The 23,375-nt window shown below is 44.7% G+C and overlaps 1 protein-coding gene across 1 annotated transcript in view; it reads right to left on the reverse strand.

The window, feature by feature from the left end:
* Positions 1-23,375, reverse strand: part of RHOJ (ras homolog family member J) — a 59,970-nt gene that overhangs the window by 8,034 nt on the left and 28,561 nt on the right. The window contains exons 2-3 of the mRNA XM_069018495.1: positions 6,161-6,219; positions 701-865 (exon numbers count right to left, since the gene is read on the reverse strand). Of these exons, the coding sequence (XP_068874596.1) occupies positions 701-865; positions 6,161-6,219 (224 nt within the window). The remainder of the gene's footprint in view (positions 1-700; positions 866-6,160; positions 6,220-23,375) is intronic.

The raw sequence follows: 23,375 nt of genomic DNA on the forward strand, positions 1-23,375 counted from the left end.
TGCTTTTATTTTTAAATGGGTGGTTTAGATTATTCCAGTGTAGAAAACAAAGCCAGTGTTTGAATGATTTGCCTTTCCTATGGCATGAAGATTTTGGTTTTGACCAGAATTTGATCTGTTTCTCTAATTTGACTTAGGTTACTGTCCAGTGTTCTGCTTTTTCCGTGTGGTTGTATCACTACCCTCACAGTCTCTATCCACTCTGTGTCTTGGTAGTAAACCCATGTTTAAGGCATTTTTATTTGATTGACAGATTCATGGATTTGAAGGCCAAAATAAAGGGGTTTGATCATTCAGTCTGACAATTACTGTAACACAAGCAGGATGGTGAGTCACCAGTTGTGATGTTGATGTAAAAGCATGAAGGGAGGCTACTTCCTTCCCATGTCATTTGGCTTATTATTCCCATTCTTAAAACTTAGTTTGAAGTTTACCTTCAGCTTCTAGTCATGAACTTTGTTTTGGTTTTTTTTCTCCTCATTAGAGACCTGTAAGAAAACTTTTCTCCCTATAGGTATTGATACCTTGTTGTCTCATTAATAAACATTTGAATAAAAAGATGGCATGAGCTTTGCCAGTCTGGACATCTTCACATTGGCTTCCATTCCCAGTCCCTGAGTTTTTCTCTAATGGGAAAATCTGGCTGAATTTCCCATGAGTTAAATAGGGAACCTTTCCAGGTGCTCAGGAGAAGCTTTACCTGTGTTCCTATGAGGACATAAGGCACGTTGGGCATGCAGACTTTCAGCTCAGGCACCCACTCCTCCTGCACGTTGTGGTAGGAGGCAGGATTCACCACTGAGAAGCAGATCAGGAACACGTCTGTGTTGGGGTAGGACAAGGGTCTCAGCTGGTTGTAGTCCTCCTGCCAGGGGAGAACAGCAAGAGTGTTAAGAAGGGAGGGTGATGGCAAGTGGGGGAATCAGGGTGGATTTTGATGAAGTAGTCAACATTGTCCATACTCATTCACACTTCTAAAGTGCAGGAGACTGCTGGAGGAGGGGGGGGAAACCACCCCTCACAGGCCAAGGGTGCTGATTTGTCAGCACTTTTATCCAAAAGAGCTGAAAGATGCCCCATCTCTGGAAGTGTTCAAAGCTATGTTGGATGTGACTGTGATCAACCAGGTCTAGTGAAAGATGTCACTATATCTGGCAGGGGCAGGGCTGGAATTAGATGATTTTGAAGGTCCCTTTCCCCTCAATAATCCTGTGATTGTGTGAACACGTTTTGTTTGTGTGTGTGCTATCTGTGGAGATGTTGGTGCAGAGGGTGATGCTGAGCAGTCCTGCACGGTGCACAGCAGTGTGCCAGTCAGCAGAAGACACTCCTCCTGAAAGCAGAAAGCAGATCAAATCCAGCCTGCAGTGCCTAGGTGCATCACTGTGGGTGATTTAGTGTTCCCACAGGCCCTGGACAGCAGAAGGAGAGATGTTTTCTCCATGGGCTAGTGGTGAAGAGGGTGTTTTCAAACACCCAAAGCACAGCTGTGACATGTCATGAGCTGGCTTTGATAGCTGAGTTTCAAGGAAGAATTTGGGTCTGTTTTCAGGATTGAGAAGCTGAGAGTGAGCAGAAGTTTTGCAAACCATGTGGAAGGGATAGCCTGGCTCTTTCTGACAGCGAGAGCATTTGTAGCTGTGTCTGAAGGGTATTGTCCAATGAAACCTGTTAGAAAACTTCAGTGCAATGAAACAGATGCTTTTTAAGGGGGATACATCTGTTCCAAAGGCTTTTTTGGGGGGTCCAGAATTAAAAAAGGGAAAAGGAACACAAAGCTGGAGTGTGGGAAACAGTAGTACATGCTGCAGTCAAGCCTGACTGTGATGTAGAGCTGCAGTTTATAGTTTCTGCATTCTGGACAAGTCTCAAATCTCTGCAGTCTGGTTGCTTTTGGTTATAACTGTGTGAAAATTCAACTGGTGTGGATGCTTTGCAGATACTGACTGGTTAATAAAAGGAAATAAGGCTAATAAAAGAGGGAAAAAAGGCACCTGGGTGCTGTTTCTCAGACTTGAGAACATTTATTTTAGGCAGGGAAAACCCACATTAGGGGCAGGAGCAATTCAAGCTGCTGCCTGTCCTGCAGGAGAAAGTGTGCAGGACTGTATCACTGTGTGTCAGATTAATGGTGATTTAGTTCAGCCTTACTTCTGCCTTGCTTTGGTTGGGTCAACAAATGAGAGGGCTTAGTTGTGAATTGAGACTGGTAAATCACCTTTCTGAAGTCTCTTTTTCACTGACTATATCCTAATAAGTTGACACAGACTCCTTCTGAATCAACACTATTTTCCAAAATATACTAATGAATTACTTAAAAACAGTTTGCACCAACTGCTTCTAAAAAAACCCCCAACATTTAAATTATTTATTCTGAAAGGAAGCATGAGCCCAAATTTAGCTCAGTCTCATGAAAGAGAAGTTTAAAAAAGCATCCTAAAGCACAAACAAAATGGGTTTTTTTTTGTCTGACTGGATGTTCATTGTCCCAAGTCCACTTTGACAGGAAGAATAAATTCTGTTACTACCTCCAGCCCTCACAGCCACGGTATTTGGGATAAAACCAGAGTATTTTTCAACTGACATAATGATGTCTTTCCAATGGCATAGAAAGTGTGGATCTGAAGAAGGATTTACAAGAAGAGATGTTTGGATATATCCCCTCCCAAGAAAGTGGATTCTCTACATTCAAGGAATAGCAGGAAAAAACCCCCTAAGAGATGTTTATGGGGACATCAGTGGTGCAGTTCATGAAGAAGCAAAGTCGGTGACAGGAGATTTATCCAAGGCTCTGGAGATGTCAGCCAGCTCCCAGCAGAGGAGTTAATAGAGGCAGACTGGATGCCAAGGTGATGGGATCAGAGGAGAAATTGCATAGTAGAGACAGTTTTATGTGGATGCTGTGGGTTGGGAAAGTCTGGCCTGATTACGGGACATTGTTTTAACCCAGAACATCAAACCTGAGATTAAGATTGTTTGTGGCGCAGGCACCACGGGCTGATACCGGGTGCTTGGCCAGGGCCCGTTCTATGGTTTTGGTTCCAGCGCTGCAAGTCAGTCTCCTGAACCAGCCACGTGGTGGCAGCAAGCCTCAAGGAATCCTCATCCAGGCGTTTTGGGACGAAATTGGCTAAATATAGCCAGTTTCAATATTCCAGACGTGCCTATTTAGAGGGGCTGGGACTTACTGTACCATTAAAATTACAGATGAAAGCCATGAGCACTCTGCCTGGCTGTGACAGCTACAGGAGCATGCATTTAATTTTATTTTCCTTGTTCCTTCCGAATCCCTAGAAAATCCTTTTTCAGGAAGAGCATTCCTGGTTTGAGCTATTAGCACAGAGCATTGTATAAGCTCTAAGGAGGGACAGCCATGCATCTCATAGCAGAGGTCTCACCTCCCACCAGGGCACATGGGATTTTTCACAGACAGGTTAGAACACAAATATCATGGATTAGAATCGATCAGGGCTCTTGTTCACGTACAGGAGCCTCCAAACCACATCATACAAGGACCTCCTCTCTGTTCCTGCTCTCCAGAAGGCTATAAAGCCTTGCAATGGACCTTTAGAAAAGACAGCCCTACAGGGTCCTTTCTCATTTGGAGATGGCTGAAGTCAAGCAAACAAATAATATAAAAAAGGGAGTGAACATTTGCATGGATGTGGGGCATATCCAGGGGTGCTGCAGTGAGTGACAGTCATGTTTGGGAAGGGACATGAGCCCTTGTGGGCTTGGGCTGTGGCTGATCAATAATTCATTTTCCCAGCTCGTGTTTGCATTGTGCTGCCTGCTATTTACGGAGCATGAGGCTTCCCAGTTAGCATTGCCTGGCCACTGGTTTGGCTTAGAAACACCAGTGCCAGACCTGGCCTTCCTGAGTTATCTACCTGTGACTTGCCAGGACCAAGATCAGCTGGTGCTGCTCCCTCCCCTCTATCTCTGCCATCAGCTCAGCAGTGTTTGGGCCCCACAAAGGCAGCAAAACTGGCTTTTATTTTTGTTTTTACATTGTTGCTGTGCTGCTCTCTTATAGATTCTGCTAAAGCATTTTGCACCTGAGTCCAGCACAGCAAAAAGACCACAGTTTTTTCCTCCTAGGACTGTTTATGCCAGGGATACAGAAAGCCAGATACCTAAAATCTGGGGTCTCTGCCAGCTCTCCCTTCAGGCTGACAGAGGGTCCTGCTGCAGGAGTACATTTTCCAATTGTTATTTCATTAGCATATGTTTTATAGCATCGCAGTGTCAAGGGCTATTTCTGGCTATGACTTCACACTGATGCCTTTGGAAAGCCACACAGCACAAGGAGAAGGAGGGAGGAAGCAACCCAGATGATCTGTTGTTATAACTGGAGCATGTGGGAAGCATCATCCCTCCAGCCTCCACAGAGACAATCTAGTCATCAAGGGGTGATTCACGCTCTGAGTTCTGGCTGGATGGCCACATCCTCTGGACCAGGGTCTGGAAGGGACATGAGCTTGGGGAGTTAGAGACAGGGCTTGGAGGCAGGTGGTGAACTGTCTAGTTTGAAGCAGGGGATGGCAAAATGATGTGGAGGAATGGATGGAGAGGTGAGGCTTGTCAAAGAGACAGCTGAGTGTTCCTTCTGGCTCAGGAGGACAAATGAGAGGAGGTGTTGCTGCAGAAATGGGCGGCAGGTGGAACTGTCAGCCCTACAAAACAAGTAGGAATATTAAGGCACTGGGTGAAAACTGACTGGGAACTGAATGTAGCTCCAGTCTGGCTTGCAAAGGCTTGCAGGGCTGATGGAGCATGGCACAGGCTCTGTGCTCCGTGTTTGTAAGCAGAGAAGATTGAACAGGCTTTGGACATGGGGCAAGGACTTGGATCATAGTTTGGGACTGGCTTTTGGATCATCATGTGAATAGGAAAGATGTGTGGTCTGTGAGGGCCACCAAACCAGCTAAGACTGCTGCTGCCTACAGAAACACGATAAGAATAAAATTAAAGAAAGTGAAACCCAAAGCATCAAAGCCCCAGTCCTGCTGAGAGCAGGTTTTTCTGGAAGTGACAGTCTGTTCTGGTGTGGGTTTTTTTATCTCTCTGCATAGTGCTGCAAAGTATATTCTGCAAGAAGTGAACTTTTGAAGACAGGAGGGTCTTTCATAGCAGTCAGTCATGGCCAAAACTGGTACAGCCAAGAAGAGCTCCTGGTGAAAGCAAAGCCCTGCATCCAGGGCTGCTGGAACCCAGAGAGAGTGAAGCAAGTTCTCAAATCTGCTTTCTCTCCTGCTGGCTCTGGTGTCAGCTCTGACTGGAGAAGCTGGTGGATGTGGATTACAACATTCCCAGGCTGTAAGGAACCTGGAACCTGCTCCCTCTGCTCTCAGCAGATGAATTTTTGTGATGTTTCTGTGCAGACTATGTCCCTTTCTTTATTTTGTCAGTCACTGGCATTTGGAGTCAGGAGAGGAAAATTTCACCACAAAAAAAAGTCTTGCTCCCTGTACTTTCTTCTGCCCTTCTGCTGGCAGAGCAAAGCAGTGAGAAATAATTTCTCCTGCTCTCCAGGGGGGTGAAATTATCCTGCAAGCTTTGAGTACAATCACACAGCATCAGACTGTGGACAGTGGAAACAGTAAAAGCATTCTAAACGTAAGTAAGTGTGGCATACAGACTCCCTTGTAAGGGACACTCTTGTCCTGGGAGAAGAATCTTGTCCTGGGAGAAGAAGAATGGATGCAAATCTGGCTGGGTTACCACTTAAAAAGTCAATAGCTGGTGACTGATAGGCTGGTGCTATATTATACCTGTTTTCTGATCTTGAAAATGGGAATTCTTCTCTGTCTCTTCAATGCCACCACGTGGTAAAGGTAAGAAAACACTGACTACACAAAACATCGTATTTGCAGTAGGAGGTGGATGTATGGGGGGTTGCACATCCTCATCAGGCTTTGTTTTTTTGCTTAGGCAAAACACAATCTTAGGGATGAGTGTATTTGTGTGCGTTTTACTGCTGAAACAGAATGAAAACAAAAGGAAGAGAGTCAGCAGTTCAACCATTACAACTCATTGTTATTATTTGTAAAAAAACCCCAACAAACTCCATAAACATCATGAACAACAAACCCCAGTGTATGATAGCAACAGACAAACCATGGGAAAGGAAAATGATAAATGTTTTGCAGTCCTTTACCTGCCCTGCCGTGTCATAAAGCCCCAGCAAATGTTGTTGTCCTCCCACAGTCACGGTTACTGGAAGAGAGAAACAAGAAACGTTGTTTGTGCACAAGCCAGTGGCCTCATTTTGATGTGTTTTAATCCCAAATGCCAATAGACACATTAGCACATGTCCTACACTAGGCATCCTGAACCAAGCACATCTATTCAACCCAAACTGAAGGCAACCTAAGTCACAACAAAAGCAAATCCTTTATGCCAAGGTCTCATTTCTATACAGACAGCCAAGGATGAAGAGCTGCACACGCTGCTGGCATCAGGGGACAGGGGGACATTTGCCTCTCTCTGCAGCCATCAACTGCACATCCCAGAAAGCACAGGATTCCTCCTTCCTCACCACAGGCATTGGGGTGGGCTTGTCATAGATCACTGGGAGGGTTTTTTATTATTTTATTTCTTCCAGGCTGTGAAATGATGAAGCACTCAGCAGTGGCTGGTGTTTGGTGGGTCTCACTGGAGGTGCAGCTGTCCTGCCCTGTGCCATCACAGGTGAAGTGGCAGTGCTCAGTACCTGGGGCTCTGTGGTGGATGCTTTGAAGGACTGGAAGGAAGAAGAGCTTGAGTATTTTCAGGGATGTTGACCACATTCTGTTACAAATGAAGGAAAGCATGGCTTAGTTTGTTGATCACATCCAGCATATTTACTCCTTTAGCAGAATTCACTTTGAACTTTATTTTAAGCCTGTTGACAAATTTTGAGCCCACTGGCACTGACAAAAATGTTTTCTCATTGCCTTTGGATGAACCCCATTATTATCTGATTCCTGTAACCAGTGTTATTTCGTGTAAAGGACATGATCTGGGTTAATGGCATTTAGTTAACCAGTTAATCTGCTTAAATCATTACTACTCAACTGCAAAGAAAGGGGGACAGTCCAGTTCCACCCATTAGTCAACAGGAAGCCTTCAAACATTTGTCAGGAAGGTTGCTTAAAATAATGATATTGTTGCAGCACATGGACTAGCAATTTTTTTAAAACATGAGGAAAAGTGGCTGAACATAGGAATGAACACGGGGAGCTGTGTCAGGGATGGGAGAAGAGGCTCAGACTGCTGCCCATCAGGTGATCAAAACTTGCAATTAATGAGGGCTGGGAATGAACAATAGTTATTTTGGACAAAAAAAAGAGACTTGAAAACATCATGCAGGGTCTTTTTTTTTTTTTTTTTGTGGTGATAAAAATTTTGTAGTAGAAAAGCAGCTACGAATTTATGGAATTTAATAGCTCCTGCACTGGGGAACAATGTCCTGTTTGAAATCTCTTAGACTGAAAGTCTCTGCCAGTGTGACTGGACAGGCTGATTATTCAGCAGCTTTACTTGCTTGCAGAGAAACACTGTAATGTTGTCAGCACGTGAATGGAGCAAACCTGACATCCTGGAAGTACAAAGGCTCAGTGAGGATCAGAGCTGCTGATGAGAGCAGGATGGGCTGCACTCACCCACTGCTGGGGCTGCTCTGTGATGTGCACTGGAAGAGGAGATGGGGAAGGGGAGAGACCTCCCTCTCCTCATCTCAGGAGGTAGCTCCTGCACTGTGCAGCTCCCAGGGGAACTCATGGACATTGGGCATGGATGCCCAAGGGTGGAGGAGCCTGGGGAAGAAGCACAAGAGTGGGGAGATGGGCACCAACACAGACAGGAGACAGCCCAGATGCCTCACCCCTTCCTTCAACCTGACTTGAACAAAACAATTCAATATAATCCTCCCTGGTGCCGTAGTTTTCAACTTCTTGTGGTGTAGGGAGTCCCAGAATGTCCCAGCAGAGGTACGAACTGTGTAAGTTACTGGCAACACTCCTGCTTTTCTCAGCTGCCTTCTCAGAAGCAGTGGGGGTTACAGGTGGTCCAGCACAGCTCATGGGAGGCAATGGGAAATGTGCTTTGTGCTTTTTTCCCTCCCAGTTGCAACCTTGGCAAGCCTCCAATCCACCCTTGTGCCAAGAAATGCAAGAGCCAGACCTGCTCTGCAGATTTTACTCTGCTCAAGGACCAGCTGTGGGAAGATGTACCCTTCAGGTGAAGGCAATCTTCCAGCTGCAATGCACAGCTGGCCAAGCTGGTGTTTAGGAGGACATGTGGTTTCTAGGACTGCAAACAACAGTTGCACTGTCCGTCCTTGGTGGAATTTGCATGGAGCCTTCAGAGCTCCTCCAAATCAGGATGCTCTTAGGACATCTGTATGGCTGTGAGGCACATGGAGGTGCAGGTCAGTTGATATTTCTGATGAATATGAAGAGACATGTGCCATACATCAGTGCTGACAGAGTTGTCCAGCTCTGCCTCTCCTGCTGGCTCACCCTGAGCACAGGCAAACTGGGCTGGGTCCTGCCTGCAAAGATCAGCTCAGGTCTTCGGTGCTTTAAAAACTTAAAAGCTGCACTGAAATTTACTCTGTGGTGAAGCTTTGCTGGCCCATCTCTTTCTTGGTGGCACCTGACTGAGAGAGCTGCACTGGCAAAAAGCCCTGGTGCAGATACAAATTGCTGCTGTGTTCCAGTAATTAATATGGTTTGGAGATAAGCTGTTTGGATAGAGGATCAGTCCATCTCGAGTGTGCTGTGCTTTGCCAGAAGGATATAATTCCTAAACTCTTATCTGTGCTTTGTGGTCCATGAAGTCACGGTGGATGTTTTGCAGCAGGTCTGTGGAGCCACACACTGAGCAGTGATTGATGGTTTGTGCAGTTCAGTTTGGCTCTTGGTCACCTCTGGGAAATGCTGAGAGGGAATAAAGAGATTGGTGGCATCCTACCATTACTCTTCCCACACACAGGGGATAAAAAGTGCAAGGGCTTTTGGAAAAATACATCCCAAGTCTACCCAGCTTGCATATCACATTTTAATTCTCCTTGTAGCATCTTGCCTATTATGGGTCCTGCTGTGAATTTCTCCATGGCACCAGTCCTATATTTTTACTTTTTCTTTTTCTCTCTTTCGTTTTCTCATTTTCTTCCTTTTGTTCCCCCCTCCCCTGCTTTTTCTTTTGCCCATCAACCTTTATATTTTCTTTCTTCCTGTCAACTGTTCTAACCCATCTCACCATCAGAAGATATTCTTCCTGCCCACATCACCTCTCTGAGTTTGCAGCTACCACCCCAGCAAAACTGCCTTGTTGGCTAATCCTCAGCAATGGGCAGAGTGTTGCCTTTGGATTCCTGGTTCTGAACGCAGTGGGGACAAAATGGCTCACACTGGCAAATCAAATGATCCCTGGCTCTTGAAACAGGGATGTCTAGATTAATGTACTGGTGCTAAAATTTCCACCACACTTTCAAGCAGGCAAAACAGATGTGAAAATAAATGGCTTTTGCCTGTGAAAACTTCATGGTGTTTTTATACCAAGAGTTTATCAGGCTGCCTCTGACAGGGAAAAAGCTGTTCAGAGTATCCACTTGGTGGGTCGCATTTATGAGCTGAGATTGCCCTGCTAGATTTGTAGGCCTTACTTTTGGCTTTATTCCAGTTTACTCTTACTTACCCTGTTATTATCTTTTCCTGTTCTCTCAGTGGACAGGCCTATGGGAAGCCAATGCGGAATTCCTTCCTGGCCACTGGGGTAATGCAGGCTCCTTTATGGGATTGTGAACTCAACTTTATGAGCAGTCTTGGAGTAACATGACAAATATGAACTCTCCTTGTCATTTACTGACTATATTGATATATTGATTAAGCACTGAAACAACCTGGCCTTGAACACTGAGTACAGCAGGGACTGCAGTAGAATGAGGCTGAATATTTGCACAGTCCTGACTCTTATTTCTCTCCAGTCTGGGTTGCACCAGATGAAACAACAAGGCAGATGTTCCCCTCCCTTCACTAGGTGGTTTTAATCAAGTGCAGAATGTGTAAAATGCTGCCTTTAAAACAGTAGCTAGATAATAAATCAGCTGGGTATTGCTTACTAGAGTTTGAATAACTATTTTGGGTCACTTCCAAGGCTTTGTCACAGGTCTGTGTGTCTGGGGCTCTGCTAATGGACTTCAACACAGAGCTTGAACACCACAGCAGAAGGGCAAGGTGTAGATGGATATTGTGTGGGATGGACCTGGTGTGTGGACTATGAACCAGTCTGAGCTGGGAGCTCTGTTTTTACATCTGTGCTTAGTTTGTGTTTCTGGGGACAATGTGACAATTTTCATTGATGTTCTTGATGCCCAAATTGCCCCAAATCCACCTGTCAGTGGCCAATCTTTGTCAAATCCTTCTCCCATTGTGCTTGTGACTTTATGGGACTGAACTGCACCCGTGGAAGAGCCCTTCAGCCAGACAGCAGCAATGTTCATGGCCTGCACTGACAGAAATAGGACATAAATTGTCTGCTGAACTCTCAGAACATCTTATGTTTGATTAATGGAGCGAAGCAGCACATAAATCTTTGGTATGACACCAAACTAGGATGCAATATCTCAGCCACATTTAGCTGTGGCACAGGAGAGTGGATTTGCACATCAGGGGGAAATTTTCCATGCCAGTGAAGAAGTGCTTGCAGAACCCAAAGCCTGTGAAACCACCAGCCGGAATACACACAACAGCTAAGCAGCGTCTGATGTGACATCAGACAGGAAAAGTCATCTATTCATTCTAGTGCCTTCCTGCCAACAAATTAAGGTCCACCTGCTTCAGAGAAAGATGCCAGGAGCCTGTGAGCAAGCAGAGATGGAGGCACCTGCCTGGGTGGAAAGACTTTCTCATGCTTTTGGGCAAATTAGTTGGCTTCTAGCTTCAAACTTTCACAAGGGCCATCTTCTGCCCTAGCCATCAGGCTCTGAGGGTTAGTTGTGCATTTTTCTGTTCACTATTGTTTTATGTACCAGATGAATGTTACTTAACACAGACTAATCACAGAATGATAAAATAGTTGGGATGAAAGACAATCTAGTTCCAAGGCCCCTGCCATGGGCAGGGATATCTGGTAGCTCAATGCCCCATCCCTCCTGGCCTCGAACACTCCCAGGCATGGCCACCAGTATAAGAACAACTGTAGTTCTGGTTGACCTGCTGGTACTAGAAATGCCCAAGGTCTGTTTCTTTTTCAGTTGAGGAAGAAGATAAAATCAGAAGATGGGCAAAAGGACAGATCTTGGTCAGCAAGTTCCTTCTAAGACACCTTTCAGAGTAATTTCTGGGATGTGAAGTTACCAATACAGTGAATGTGGTCTGTTCTCCAGCAGCTGATGTCCCTGGGGATACTGACTGTATGTTTGCTCACTGGGTAACATTTTCCTTCCTTCCTAAATGCAGTTTCTTGAAATCTCTTGTAATGAACTGAGAATTAATTCCCCTCCACTCTACAGATGTCTTTTGCTGTCTGGAGCTTACCCCAGACAGGACAGAAGTGTTCTGGTAGGAGTTTGTTTGAAGAAGAGTGATTTTAAAAATCTGTTTTATAAATTGTCTTATTTTTGTAGCACATAGCTCCCAAATAAGGGTCTTAGTGGCTGGAATTTGAGGATCCCAGTCCCAACTAGGGACTGAAACTCAAAGGCATTTAGATCAAAGACATTCAGATCTCTAATTTCCTTTGGTTCCTGTAATGGTCAGGCATCTAAGTAACTGAACTGGAACTACATAAGCCAGGTACTAAGAAATAGCAGCTTTGAATAGTCCATCAGAAAACAAAGTGAATGTGGGCTGTGCATTTTTATAGCACCTTGTAAGTGCCTTGTATGCATTGCTTAATCCCATTTGGGGTCATATTTTTCGTCAGAATATCTTTCTTCTGCTGATCCAGGTGAAGAAAAAACTGTCAGGGATTAGGTGTCACAAACTGCTTTGATTTAGTTTGGGTCACTGTCTGGGGACTTAATTTCAGTTGCTGTGGACCACCCTTCAGAAGATGTTGCACTGCTGCAGCTGAAGCTGGGAACGCTCTGGAAACTGCAAATCAAAGCCCCGAGGACGCTACAATCCAGCAGCAATCCAAAAGAAGACAGTCAAAAAAAAGAGTAAGAAAGATCCTAAGGACATACACCTAGGCCAATCCATAAAAATCAACTCAGCTGAGCTCTGTGACTGGTTGCCACTTTAGCCAGAAGTCTCTTTTGCAGTGCTGCTCCTTGAAAATACCCCCTTTTGCTCTGGCTGAAAGGCAATCCTGTAATATTTTGTGGCCAACACACCCAGGACAGGTAAGAGCTGGTGTTACAGGACCCTTGGCTCACCAGGGGTCTTCCAGTGCCCTGTGACTCAAGCCTGGGCCTTTCTTCACTTCCATGCATAAGGGTCATCTCCAGGAATTCAAGTGACTTGATGCTCAAGGAATGTTTCCCCACTCCCTCCTTCATGACAAACAAGATTTGATTACAGCCAAATCAATGTTCTACCCCAAACTTACCCTGCAGCTCAGCTACACTCTTCTGAAAAGAAAATCAAAAGCATGCTATTTTGCCCTGTAATTGGCCTAAATACCCCACTTTATATGTAAATTCTACAAAATGCTTTTAATTGCTCCTGTAATCATCAACCACCAGTCACACACAGACCTCTGAGAGCCAATGTTTTCCAAAAGAAGGGCTCTGAATAAACCTCACCATTTTCTGTCACCTCATCCAAGCATGAGATCTATGTTCTGCTGAGCAAATACTTTTGCCCATCTGATATTTACAATATCTGAAAAACATTTCCAGTCTGTTCCCCGTGGTGGGAGCACAGAGGGGGCTCCAGGGCTGGGATTCAGCCGATTTCACCCCGTGTAGCTCTTGGTCTAATGAGGTGGTGAGGAATTCGCTGCTTTGTCTTTAGGCCACAGACATTTACTGATTCTAAAGCCAGATAGGATTCATAGCATCATTTATTCTGTTCTAAATAGCTTATCTAGTGTCTTCCTACAAGGCATATTTTCTTGTTCTTGTGTCATTCTTGCAGCTGTTTTCCAAATCTTTTGCTGAGCAGTTGCTGTGACCAGACAGTGTGGTCTAGCAATGGTTTCATTAATGATCTAGCCAGAGGTAACATGACTTTCCTATTCCTACCTGTCATCCCCCAATGGCTCATCTAAAGCTCTCATTGGTTGATTATACTCATTTTATTTAATGAGTCTTGCAGTGCTTTATTCCTTTCTTAAGGCTAAAGTCTGGTCATTCTTGGTTTTTGTATTTGCAAGCCTTTTTATTACATTCTTTTTTAACTCTGTGGCTGAGTGGAAAATCTGGAGAATCTATAACTCAAACACCCACTGAAGGCATCTCACAGAAGTGGAGGAGAACAGCCACGCTCCTGCAATGCTCCCAGAGCAAGGAAGTCAATGTTAAAGGTGTTTGGAAGTCTGGGATTGTCTATGCAGTGACAAGCTTTTTCAACAGAATGTTTCAGATCAGAGAAATGATCTCTAAACACTACTCCATGTTTCCTGTCCAGACATCTCTCCACTGCCTCTAGGGACTGCTCTTCATCTTGGGCTTTTATCTCCCCCACATGGCAAGGGCCACCACCTCCCCTCTTCCTTGTCCATACAGGTTTGAAGATTCCAGTGGAATTAGTGAGAAAATGCCCAGTCCTGGCTCCTGTTGCAGCCTCACTGGGGAGGGAAACTGGCACCAGATGACAACTCTGTTGTCCCACTCTGCAACAGCAATAGATTCATGTAGATGGTGCCATCCTAGAGGAGGATTCACGACTTGTGTTGTGTGGTTTTTTGGAACCTGAGAGGAAAAACGATGCAGCTCTTCACAGCTGGGTATTTGCTACTCAGAGACAGCAAAGAGAGGAGATGCACCAGTCCACCAATCATTTTTAATCAAGCAGCTCAAATGAAATGTTCTAAATCTTTCAAAATGCATTCAGAAGTCACACTTCAGCGTTGGCCAGCATACATGACACAGAACACAAAAGCAGTGGAGGTTGATTAGGAAAATGAAACAGAATGCATTTAGTCCAGAAATGGATGAAAGAGAATGGAAATTCCCAAATGGAAATTTCTGTGCTTTCAGAACAAGCACAACACTACAACATGAGCCAGCTTCTTCCCAGTCTGGGACATTACTTATTTATAGACAGCATGAATGAAGTTGATTTATCGGAATCATCGACCTCATTGTTTGTAAAATCAGCACTGGAGGATTTCCCCTGCACCTCCATGAATTATTGCTGTGCTAATCAATCCTTGAACAAATTCAGCTCCACTGATAGCAGAGTCCAGGGAACATTGGGGTCTCAGTTTGCAAGAAAACCGTGCCCAGTTTCTCCAGTGACACAGTACGGAGGGAGCTCTTGGAACCTCAAGGTTGTGCAAAGCCGTGCTGGATGGAAAAGGCAAACATGATTACAGTGCTTGGGGAATTGAAGAACAATTGACATTGTGTCCAAGAGAGTGTTTTGTTAGATTCCCTTCTGTCTTAAATGGAGAGCTGAGCACTGCTGCAGACTGGGAGGTGCTTCCTGAGTTTTTCAGCTCCCTGTGCACCTCAGCTGTCCTCATGGAAGGCAGTTCTGCTCCTGTTTGGAAACTAATAATAACTCTCCAGATAAATGCAATGAATTTGCACTCAAATAGGCTCTGATGTGTGAATTTCAATGGTGATCTAATTGAAGGTCTTTTTGCTCTTTACTGAAAGTTACAGCACTAAATCCAACCAAATGCGAGACAGAGTAACAACTGCAGAATTGAGCAATATAAATAGATAGAACCTGATCATATTTTTTTAAAAAATGTGGTTGTTCCTAAACAATGAGGGATACTGTATAATATCTTAATCCTGATGGAGGGGAAGTGCCCTTTCTGAGATCATGTGATTGTCTGTGGCATTGACATGAATGAAAGAACAAAATTTTGGCTGTAGTGTTAACCTATTAAAAAAGGCAACCTGTAGGTTACTTTTTATATTTTTAGCTCTACTAAATATTTTTGAAGTTTCCATAACTCTAGCACAATATTTAAGAATATCTGTTTTTCGAAGCTGTGTTTATAACTCAAGTCAATAGCAAAGACAGTAAAGCTCTGAGATTATTAAAGTGTAACTGATAACTGGAGTATCTTTATTGGTATAACTAGCTGTGCTGACCTGACCTGTAAAATACCAGATACTACAGTATTTTCTGTTTCTTTTAACACAGATAAAGTCAGTCAGGACTCTTTAGTAAAATCTTGAAACCTAACAGTGAAGTTTGGAGTTTCCTAACAGTGATGCTGAGCTCATGGCAAGCAGAGAAAGGAGTGGGAATTTTCTGCCAAAGACAAAAAGTGTGAATAAAGGGAGAAAAATATAGGAATGAAGAGAGTTTTTGACCATTTTCCTGTCTCCTTTCTGCTGTCCATGTGAGGCAAAAGTCATTCCTCTAACTCAACTAAATGCTGGGGAAAAGAATATCCCCAAAGTTATGTCAGGCATCTGGTTATCAAGGGAACATGAGACTTGGTAAATAGCATCAGAATAAATGGGAGATTAGTGGCAAAATGAGACAAATTGCACTGAAATGTATCCAGGAAATACACAGGGTGTTTCCCAGAGCATGGGAGGACAAGTCTCTCTGTGTGGTTGGGGGGAATCAAGGCAGCTCATCCCTACAATTCTTGCACTGTTCAAACATCAGAATTAGGGGGATATTTTTCCTTGGAAATGAGAGGAATGCAGCCTGGAGAGGCAGTGCTGCCTTACAGTGCTGGCTCTTTGCTCTAGGTGTCCTTCTAAAACTTGTGGTGATCTGCCTTGATCTGGGTTAGATGACAGTGGGAGCAGATAATGTTGATGGAAAGGCACAGGAAGTCAGCTCTGCAGTGGGTGGGTTGTCCCCACTGTGGGCTGGACCTTCTGATGATGGAGTGACTCTATCCCAGTGACTTACAGAAGGCCCTATCAATACTGGCAGAGCACTATGGCACACCCTACCTCTGCCAGGTGTGATTCATGGGGAAAAAATGTCTTTTCTGCTTACCAGAATCTTCAACAAAAAGTACAGATACCAAAGCTCGAAAGGAAGAAAAATTTGTCTACGATATACACAGATGGGGACAAGAGTGTGTTTTCTATAAGGGCCTGATATTAAGGGAAATATGATTTATAATATAATATAGGAGTATAAACCAGGAAGCAGCCACAGCTTGGCTGCTGTTTGTGCAAAGAGCCTGGGACTCCTCTTCCTCACACTCAGTGCCAGGTAAGCTGAGCAGACCTGCCCTGAGCTGGCTGTGGTACCTAAAGCCAAGACACGTCTAGTGCCAGGCTGAGGTGTTTTGGGTGCTATGTTTGGGCACAGACCTGCAGGACACATGTGTGTGTGTCCCTGGCTTTGCCATGAGCACTTGAGCAGGACCTCTGCAGTCAAACCCCCTCCCTGGCTCAGCAAGCACAGTGATGCCTCGGGCATCATTCCAGAGTTTGGGCAGCGTAACTTAAAATAGCATCTGATGACTCTGGGTAGTGTGACTTAAAATAGCATCTGATCCTCTGAGCTGTGAACTGATGGGGCAGGGACACATTTGGCACACTGAACTGAATCCAGCAGGCTCCAGTGTAATGCTGAGGTCAGTGTGAGAGCTCAGGAGCACCAGGTTTGCCCAAACTCCAGCGCTTCTGTAGCTGACATTTTACATGCCATCAGTCCTGTTTTGGGCATGGGGAAGATTAAATGGTATTTTGCAGCCGCTTCCAACACCAGCCTCTCTGATGCTTAGCTTGCATCTCGTTTAAGTCTGACCTTAATGCTGGCTTTTCTCATGCACTTTTTCCCATGAGGGATTGCTTGAGAGGCTTGAAAACAAAATACCTGTTGCTGAACCTAAGGAGGACCGGGACAGAAACTCTGCTTTGCTTTTCCCAGAGAGAAAATCAGGCCCATTGTCCTCAGCACCAGCACCAAACCTCAGCTGCTATTTACCCTGCAGCTTCCAGAGATTAGCCAAACATTTGGGCAGCAGCTCTAAGCCTATATGACTTAAGAAGCAGAAATGTTAAACACTGTAAACAAAAGTCTTGAAAATATTTAAACTTTCTGATAAGAAAATCTGAAGTTAGGAATTATTATTTTTTTCTTGGCTACCACAAAGGTCTCAAATGCTGCTAATGCTTTCTCTACGCCCTGCTGAGGATCTTTCTGCTTTCCTGTCCAGTGTGGCAGCCACTGCAGACAATGAAGTGATTGTAATGTTGGAAAAGCAACAGATGGAGATGGATGAATGGTCTGAACCTTCAGTGTGTTTTTGTGTGCCTGTGAAAGGGGGAGGTGAGAGCAAACCTGAGCTCTGGACACCCTTATCCTTTTTTCCAGCACGGTTGCACTCACATGAAGCAGAGGGTGATATCCCATGATCCCAGAAGGGTAATTTCTAGGGATGATTTGGTGGCCCTTTCAGCACAGAACTGGGTCTTGCAGCCTCCTCTTGGGAGAGCAAGAGGCTGCAGGTTGGCTGCAGCCCAGGGTGTACAGAAGAGGTGCTGAAGTGCCTGGTTGAGCTGAGGCCAGAGGATTTTTCCTTTGAACAGAAGAAATAAATCCAAATTCCTCTGTAGAGCTGGAGAGGAATTTTCAGCTATAAAATGTGATTTCTACAGAATCCGAAGTTTCCATGGGAAGCTATCACTTTCAACAGAGGAGTTCAGATGTTTCCACTGGGAGAAATGAGGTGAAATGATGTGAATTGACTGACCCTGATCTGAACTGTTCCCTCTGTTAAAAAGACCTGAGCCAGTTTAAGTAGAGCTGTTTCCCTGACAGTGACAGTGACTCCTGTACCTGGGGCAGTGACCCTCGAGGGGAACACAGCCCTGGGATGCCAGGGAGGCACCATGGGCACTGGGGCAGTCGTTGGCTTCCTGGGCAACCAGCAATGCAGCCTGGACTGGGAGCAAACACAAATAACCAGATCTGGTCCTCCAGCTGTCATGGAGTGCTCTACACAAAGGTGAAAACAAGGTTTAGCACAGAGTCCAGATTTTTCAGCCTGTTGGAAATGCATTAAACTGCTGGTGTGGATAGGCATGACCTTCACCTTGATTTAAAAGTTTTGAAGTGAAAACTGTTGAGTTTTTTTCAACAGATCAATTTATTTATTTTTTTTTTTATTTGCAGAAAGTTTGTTCTTATGAAAATGTTATAATTTTAAACCTTTCATTCACACGCACAATGAAAATGAATTCTGAAATGTGTAGCTCTTCCAAGTGACAGGAATTTGTGATGGGTTTCTACTCTAACCAAAGCTCTTTAAACTTCTAACTCTCATGTTATGATTAACTAATTTAACTGTTCTGTTAATCATTCCATGCTTGAATACAATTTCTGAATCCAATGTTCTAATTCAGTAGTATTTCCAGGAATTAATTGTACTGCCTGTTAGCTGTAACTCCATTTAGACTGTATTTACTCTTGAAAAGATTTATTAGGTTTAATTCACCTTCTCTGCTGCCTTGTGAACAACAGAGGCAGCTCTGCTGAGCTCAGAGGAGTTACTTTTGTTTGGGAGAAACATCAATCACGTAGCTAAAAAAAAAAAGTGAACTACTTTTGAAACAAGCAGTGTATATTTTAATGTAAATTGCTGTTAAAATGTTATGATCTTAAAATGGAATGGTCACTAGGTGCAGAGAGCAGAAATTTATGAGGAAATGATTATTTTTATAACATTTAATCTTTTGCCTTAGGTGAGAAAGGAACAAAGTCAGAAAAATATAGGATAGCAGCATATAGCTCAATTAAAAAATCAAAATATTAGCCTATATGAAATCGGGCATCTCTCCAACTTATTCTTTTACCTGGCATAAATATTATTTATTTTATACCTAGCTTTATTTAAGGCTGTATTTGCTTAAGGGCTGACTGAAATACACAGCTCTTAAGCATTCTGAGAGAGTGTCTTAAACATCATGCCTGGTAATTTTTCTATTTCCCACTGTTCTCCTGAGAGCCCAACAGTTCATTCCCTCTTGTTTTCTGGAGCTTTAATCTATATTAGAAAACGTTGACACACTTCTTCAGCTACATGAAAGTGCCACTAATGGGGATCCCATCTGACTTTAGAGGAAAGGGACTTTGAAGAAAAATCACAGAAAATTGCAAATAAAGGAGAAATGAATCAAGGCAGAATATCCACAGCTACTTCCTGCAATTGATTACCAAGTATGATGTGAATTTTGCCTTTGATTTGAGTTGCTGCTTAGCACAGTGAATGGATTTTAAGCAGCATATTTTACACAATGAGATACATGAAAAGTCTTGTTTTGAAGAGAGACATTGTTCACCGTTTCTATTTTTGCAGTGGCAACACCTCGGATTATGACTCCATTGTATGAGGCTGGTGCAAACAGGCCAAGAGAGGCCCTGAAGAGCAAACACACCAACAATGAAGGTGGAGAAAGGAAATTTCCTGTTTCACAGCGAGGGAAACAAGGTGCACAGAGGAGATGTGGCTCTTCAGGGCCACGCTGGGCAGCTATGGTACAAAACCCTGAGCCTCAGTTTGTGGCTTCACCTCACCACAGAGACTGGGTTTGGCCATCCTTGCAGGCAGGACATTCTGCTGAGTGATCACAGAATCACAGCAACAACTGGGTTGGAAAAGACCTCTGGGATCACTGAGTTCAACCTATGGCCAAACACCACCTTATCGACCAGACCATGGCACTGAATGCCCCATCCAGTCTGTCCTTAAAAACCTCCAGGGACAGTGATTCCAACACCTCCCTGGGCAGCCTATTCCACTGTCTGATCACCCTTTATGTTAAGAAAGTCCTCCTGATGTCCATCCTAAACCTCCCCTGGCTGAGTTTGAGGCTTTGTCCTCTTGTCCTGTCGCTGGCTGCCTGGGAGAAGAACGCGACCCTCAGCTGGCTCCAGCCTCCTGACAGGGAGTTGCAAAGTAATAAAGTCCCCCCTGAGCCTCCTCTACTCCAGGCTAAACAGCCCCAGATCCTTCTGTTGCTCCTCACAGGACTTGTGCTCCAGACCAGTTTCGTTGACCTTCTCTGAGCCTGTTCCAGCGCCACAATGTCCTTCCTGAACTGAGGGGCCCAGAACTGGACACAGGACTGGAGGCGTGGCCCCAGAGCCTGGCCGTTGTGTCCTGCTCATCCCTGCAGGATGGTCCCAGGTCACAGAATCATAGAACCATAGAATCATAGAACCATTAAGGCTGGAAAAGATCTCCAAGATCATCAAGTCCACCCTTTTACCCATGCCACCACACTAAACTGTATGCCAGGTTCCATGTCTACTTGTTTCATGAACACTTTGCTCTGTGTGTGTGGAGAAGCAGAGAACAGGGTGCATTGCCCATGTGTGCTTTGGAAAGTGAAAGTCCCTGCAATATTTTATTTGAGCTGATTTCCCTGACAACATGATTAGAGTGGCGAAGCATCGCTGCTGCTGGAAATTGAAATTGAACATCAGCAAGGCATGCGTTTGTCTCAGCCACAGCTGCCAGGCTTGTTTCTCTGTAGTTACTGGGATGTTGCTGAGTTTTCAGGCATTCTGCAATTCTCTATTGATTTTTAATGAAACAGTGCTGATGCTTGTATAAAAAAGCACCTCAGGGTCTCGTGCTGACTTTCTCCAGAGCTGAACTTATCAGATAACATTTTTTTCCTAGTTCCTGCCCTGTCAGAGCAAAGTGTCTGACAGGTGCACAGAAATCCATTCAGAAAGTACATCCTCAAAGAAATCAGGCTGCCAGATTAAGTAAAACAGATATTAACTCAGACACCTCTGAGCTCAGCTGAAGTGTACTTCTCTGCACAGAGAAAAGCAGAGTTGTTTGCTTTTATTCTCATTTAAAAGGGTTTTGAGCATTTTTGTGCATTCTCATAGCAACAGCTTTAGAAAAGACTGAGAAACTCTCACCTCTGCTTTGGTGTCACAAAATTGGAGTGAACGGAACAGTCTGCAGCATTTTAACCAAGCCCAGAGACGTTTCAGATGGCACATCACTGGAAATGTTCAAGGTCAGGCTGGACGGGGCTTTGACCAACGTGGTCTGGTGGAAATTGCCTGAGGCAGGGGGTCAGAACTAGATGATCTTTAAGGTCACTTCCAACCCAAATCATTCTATGATTCTTGGATGGGTTTAGCCATTTTGTGCCACACCCTTGCTCGTGCCAGTGCTGTGAGTGAGCTCTGGGGTGGAGCACTGGTTTAGGAAGGCTGCAGGGGTGGGAGCTCAGAGTTGCACAGGTTATAGTGGGGCCAGGGCTCTCATGTATCAACGTCAGGTTGCATTTTGAAGATCTTTGTTGCTGCCACAGACTGGAATTATTAAGGATATCCCTTTGGCTGCTTTCTAAACCATCCATATAAGGAGAGCTGCCACCGAGCTGCACCAGGAGAGAAATTCAAGGGGGAGGATGCTGCTGGTTTTAAACCCTCTCTGACGCTGCCTGCATGAGTTGGAGGCAGCACCCTGGACATCTGGGATGTGTAAATCTGTCTGCCCAGCTGCCAGCTAATGCTCTGATGCACTGGGAACTCTGCTCTGCAGTCAGTGACCACATCGTGTGCTCAGTCACAGCTTGGGGAGAAACAAAATGGAAGGGGAGACGAAGCAAGTGTGGACCACAGAGCTGTGTCCAAAAGCCCGAAGGCACTACTAAAGTATAATGAAAGGAATAATTTTTGTTTAAATTTCTGATGTTTCTAGTTCTCTGAGCAAAACATCTTTTCTCTTTTCCTTCTGCTTGTGTTTTTCTGTTCTTGTTACACCCAACATTTCTCACAGGGAGGCAGGACATAAGTGAAATGCAGAAGGCAGAAGGAACTCCGTTGCTTTCACCTAGTGCACTTTATCTGTCTGTCTTTTTCTTTGATCCCAGGGTTATCCAGAACTCTTACATCAAAGAAGAAACAGGACAAAATCTGTGTATAAAAGAGTTGGCTGTAGATGTTACACAACCAGGGAGGGAGCAGAGGCAAGGGAAGGGCTGTGCAATGTCGACCACATGGAGCTGGAAGCAGGAGGGTGAGGAAAATGCTGCTTGGGGTGGTGTACTTATTCCAGCCTCAGCCTCGCAGCTCCCCCACTCCCTGCACTGCTGCCCCTCTTCCAGCTCTCATGGCAGCAACACCCACTTCAGGGCTCCCCATCAGCTAGAGCCCCTCTGCAGGTCAGGGAAACAGCTCTGCCATACCTGAATTGACCCAGCCCTGATGAAATACGGGCACTTTACATGTCCTTCTGAGAGGCCAGGATGCAGTGCAGACCCCAGAGGACCCTTTCCCAGCAGAGAGCTCTGTGTGCGCAGCGTTTGCTTCCGTGTGATGTGCCCCTCTGCCAAGTGACATTTTCCACAGATGCTGGCTGGGATCAGTCTGCACCTGCCCATGTGTGTGTAACCGAGGCTGTGATTAGCCCATTTGTTTGAACAACTGTGGTCTCAGCTCTTTTTTCTTTTCTTTTCTTCGCTATGCTCACAGCTCCCCTTTCTTACAATCTGATCTCCTGCATGCACCAAACCTGTGCTGCAAATAGATGCACTGCAGTTACTGCCCTTTCCTACCACACAAAGTGAACTTGCTGTTCCTCTCTTTCTCCTCTGCCAAACAGCCACTTTGTTGTTTATTTTCAAAGCATTTAGCATCATAGCTGGAAAGTGAGCTGCAATTATCTGGGGGGCTCTACCTACATTATTAAATAAGACTGAAAATATTAATGGAGAACAGGGTTTTCTCTGGTTTAACACACTTTCATATCAGAGTGACAGATTTCACAGAATCACAGAGTAATTAAGGTTGGAACATAAGATCATCAAGTCCAGCCATTAAACCCATCACTGCCATGTTGCCACTAAACCGTGTCCCCAAGTGCCACATCCACATGTCATTTGAACACTTCTAGGGATGGTGATTCCACCACTTGCCTGGGCAGCCTGTTCCAATGCCTGACCACGCTTTCAGTTCGCTATGGTTCTTAGAGAGATGCTAGAGGAAATGGGCAGCTCTTTCAGTGGATATAAATAAGGCAGCATTAAAAGGCTTCCTGGTCTTCATGGAGAGCAACCATTTGGAGACACAAAATTGGGAGTGACTTCCTGGCTTGTTTCAGCCTTGGAGACAACTTAGATTGGAGATAGTGGCAGTCATGTAAAGTAGTCGATTTAGTGACTGTTGAAATATGTAAGGATTAGGGATCCTTTGTAAATCAGAACCAGGATTTGGAGGAGGATGGAAAAGAGAGCACAGGCATGACTGCAGCCTTCTCTCATTGCAGGATTTCTCCCTGCACCACATGGCATCAGTTTAAAACCAGTACAA

This window comes from Aphelocoma coerulescens, chromosome 5 (genome assembly GCF_041296385.1).
Source record: "Aphelocoma coerulescens isolate FSJ_1873_10779 chromosome 5, UR_Acoe_1.0, whole genome shotgun sequence".
Classification (NCBI taxonomy): domain Eukaryota; kingdom Metazoa; phylum Chordata; class Aves; order Passeriformes; family Corvidae; genus Aphelocoma; species Aphelocoma coerulescens.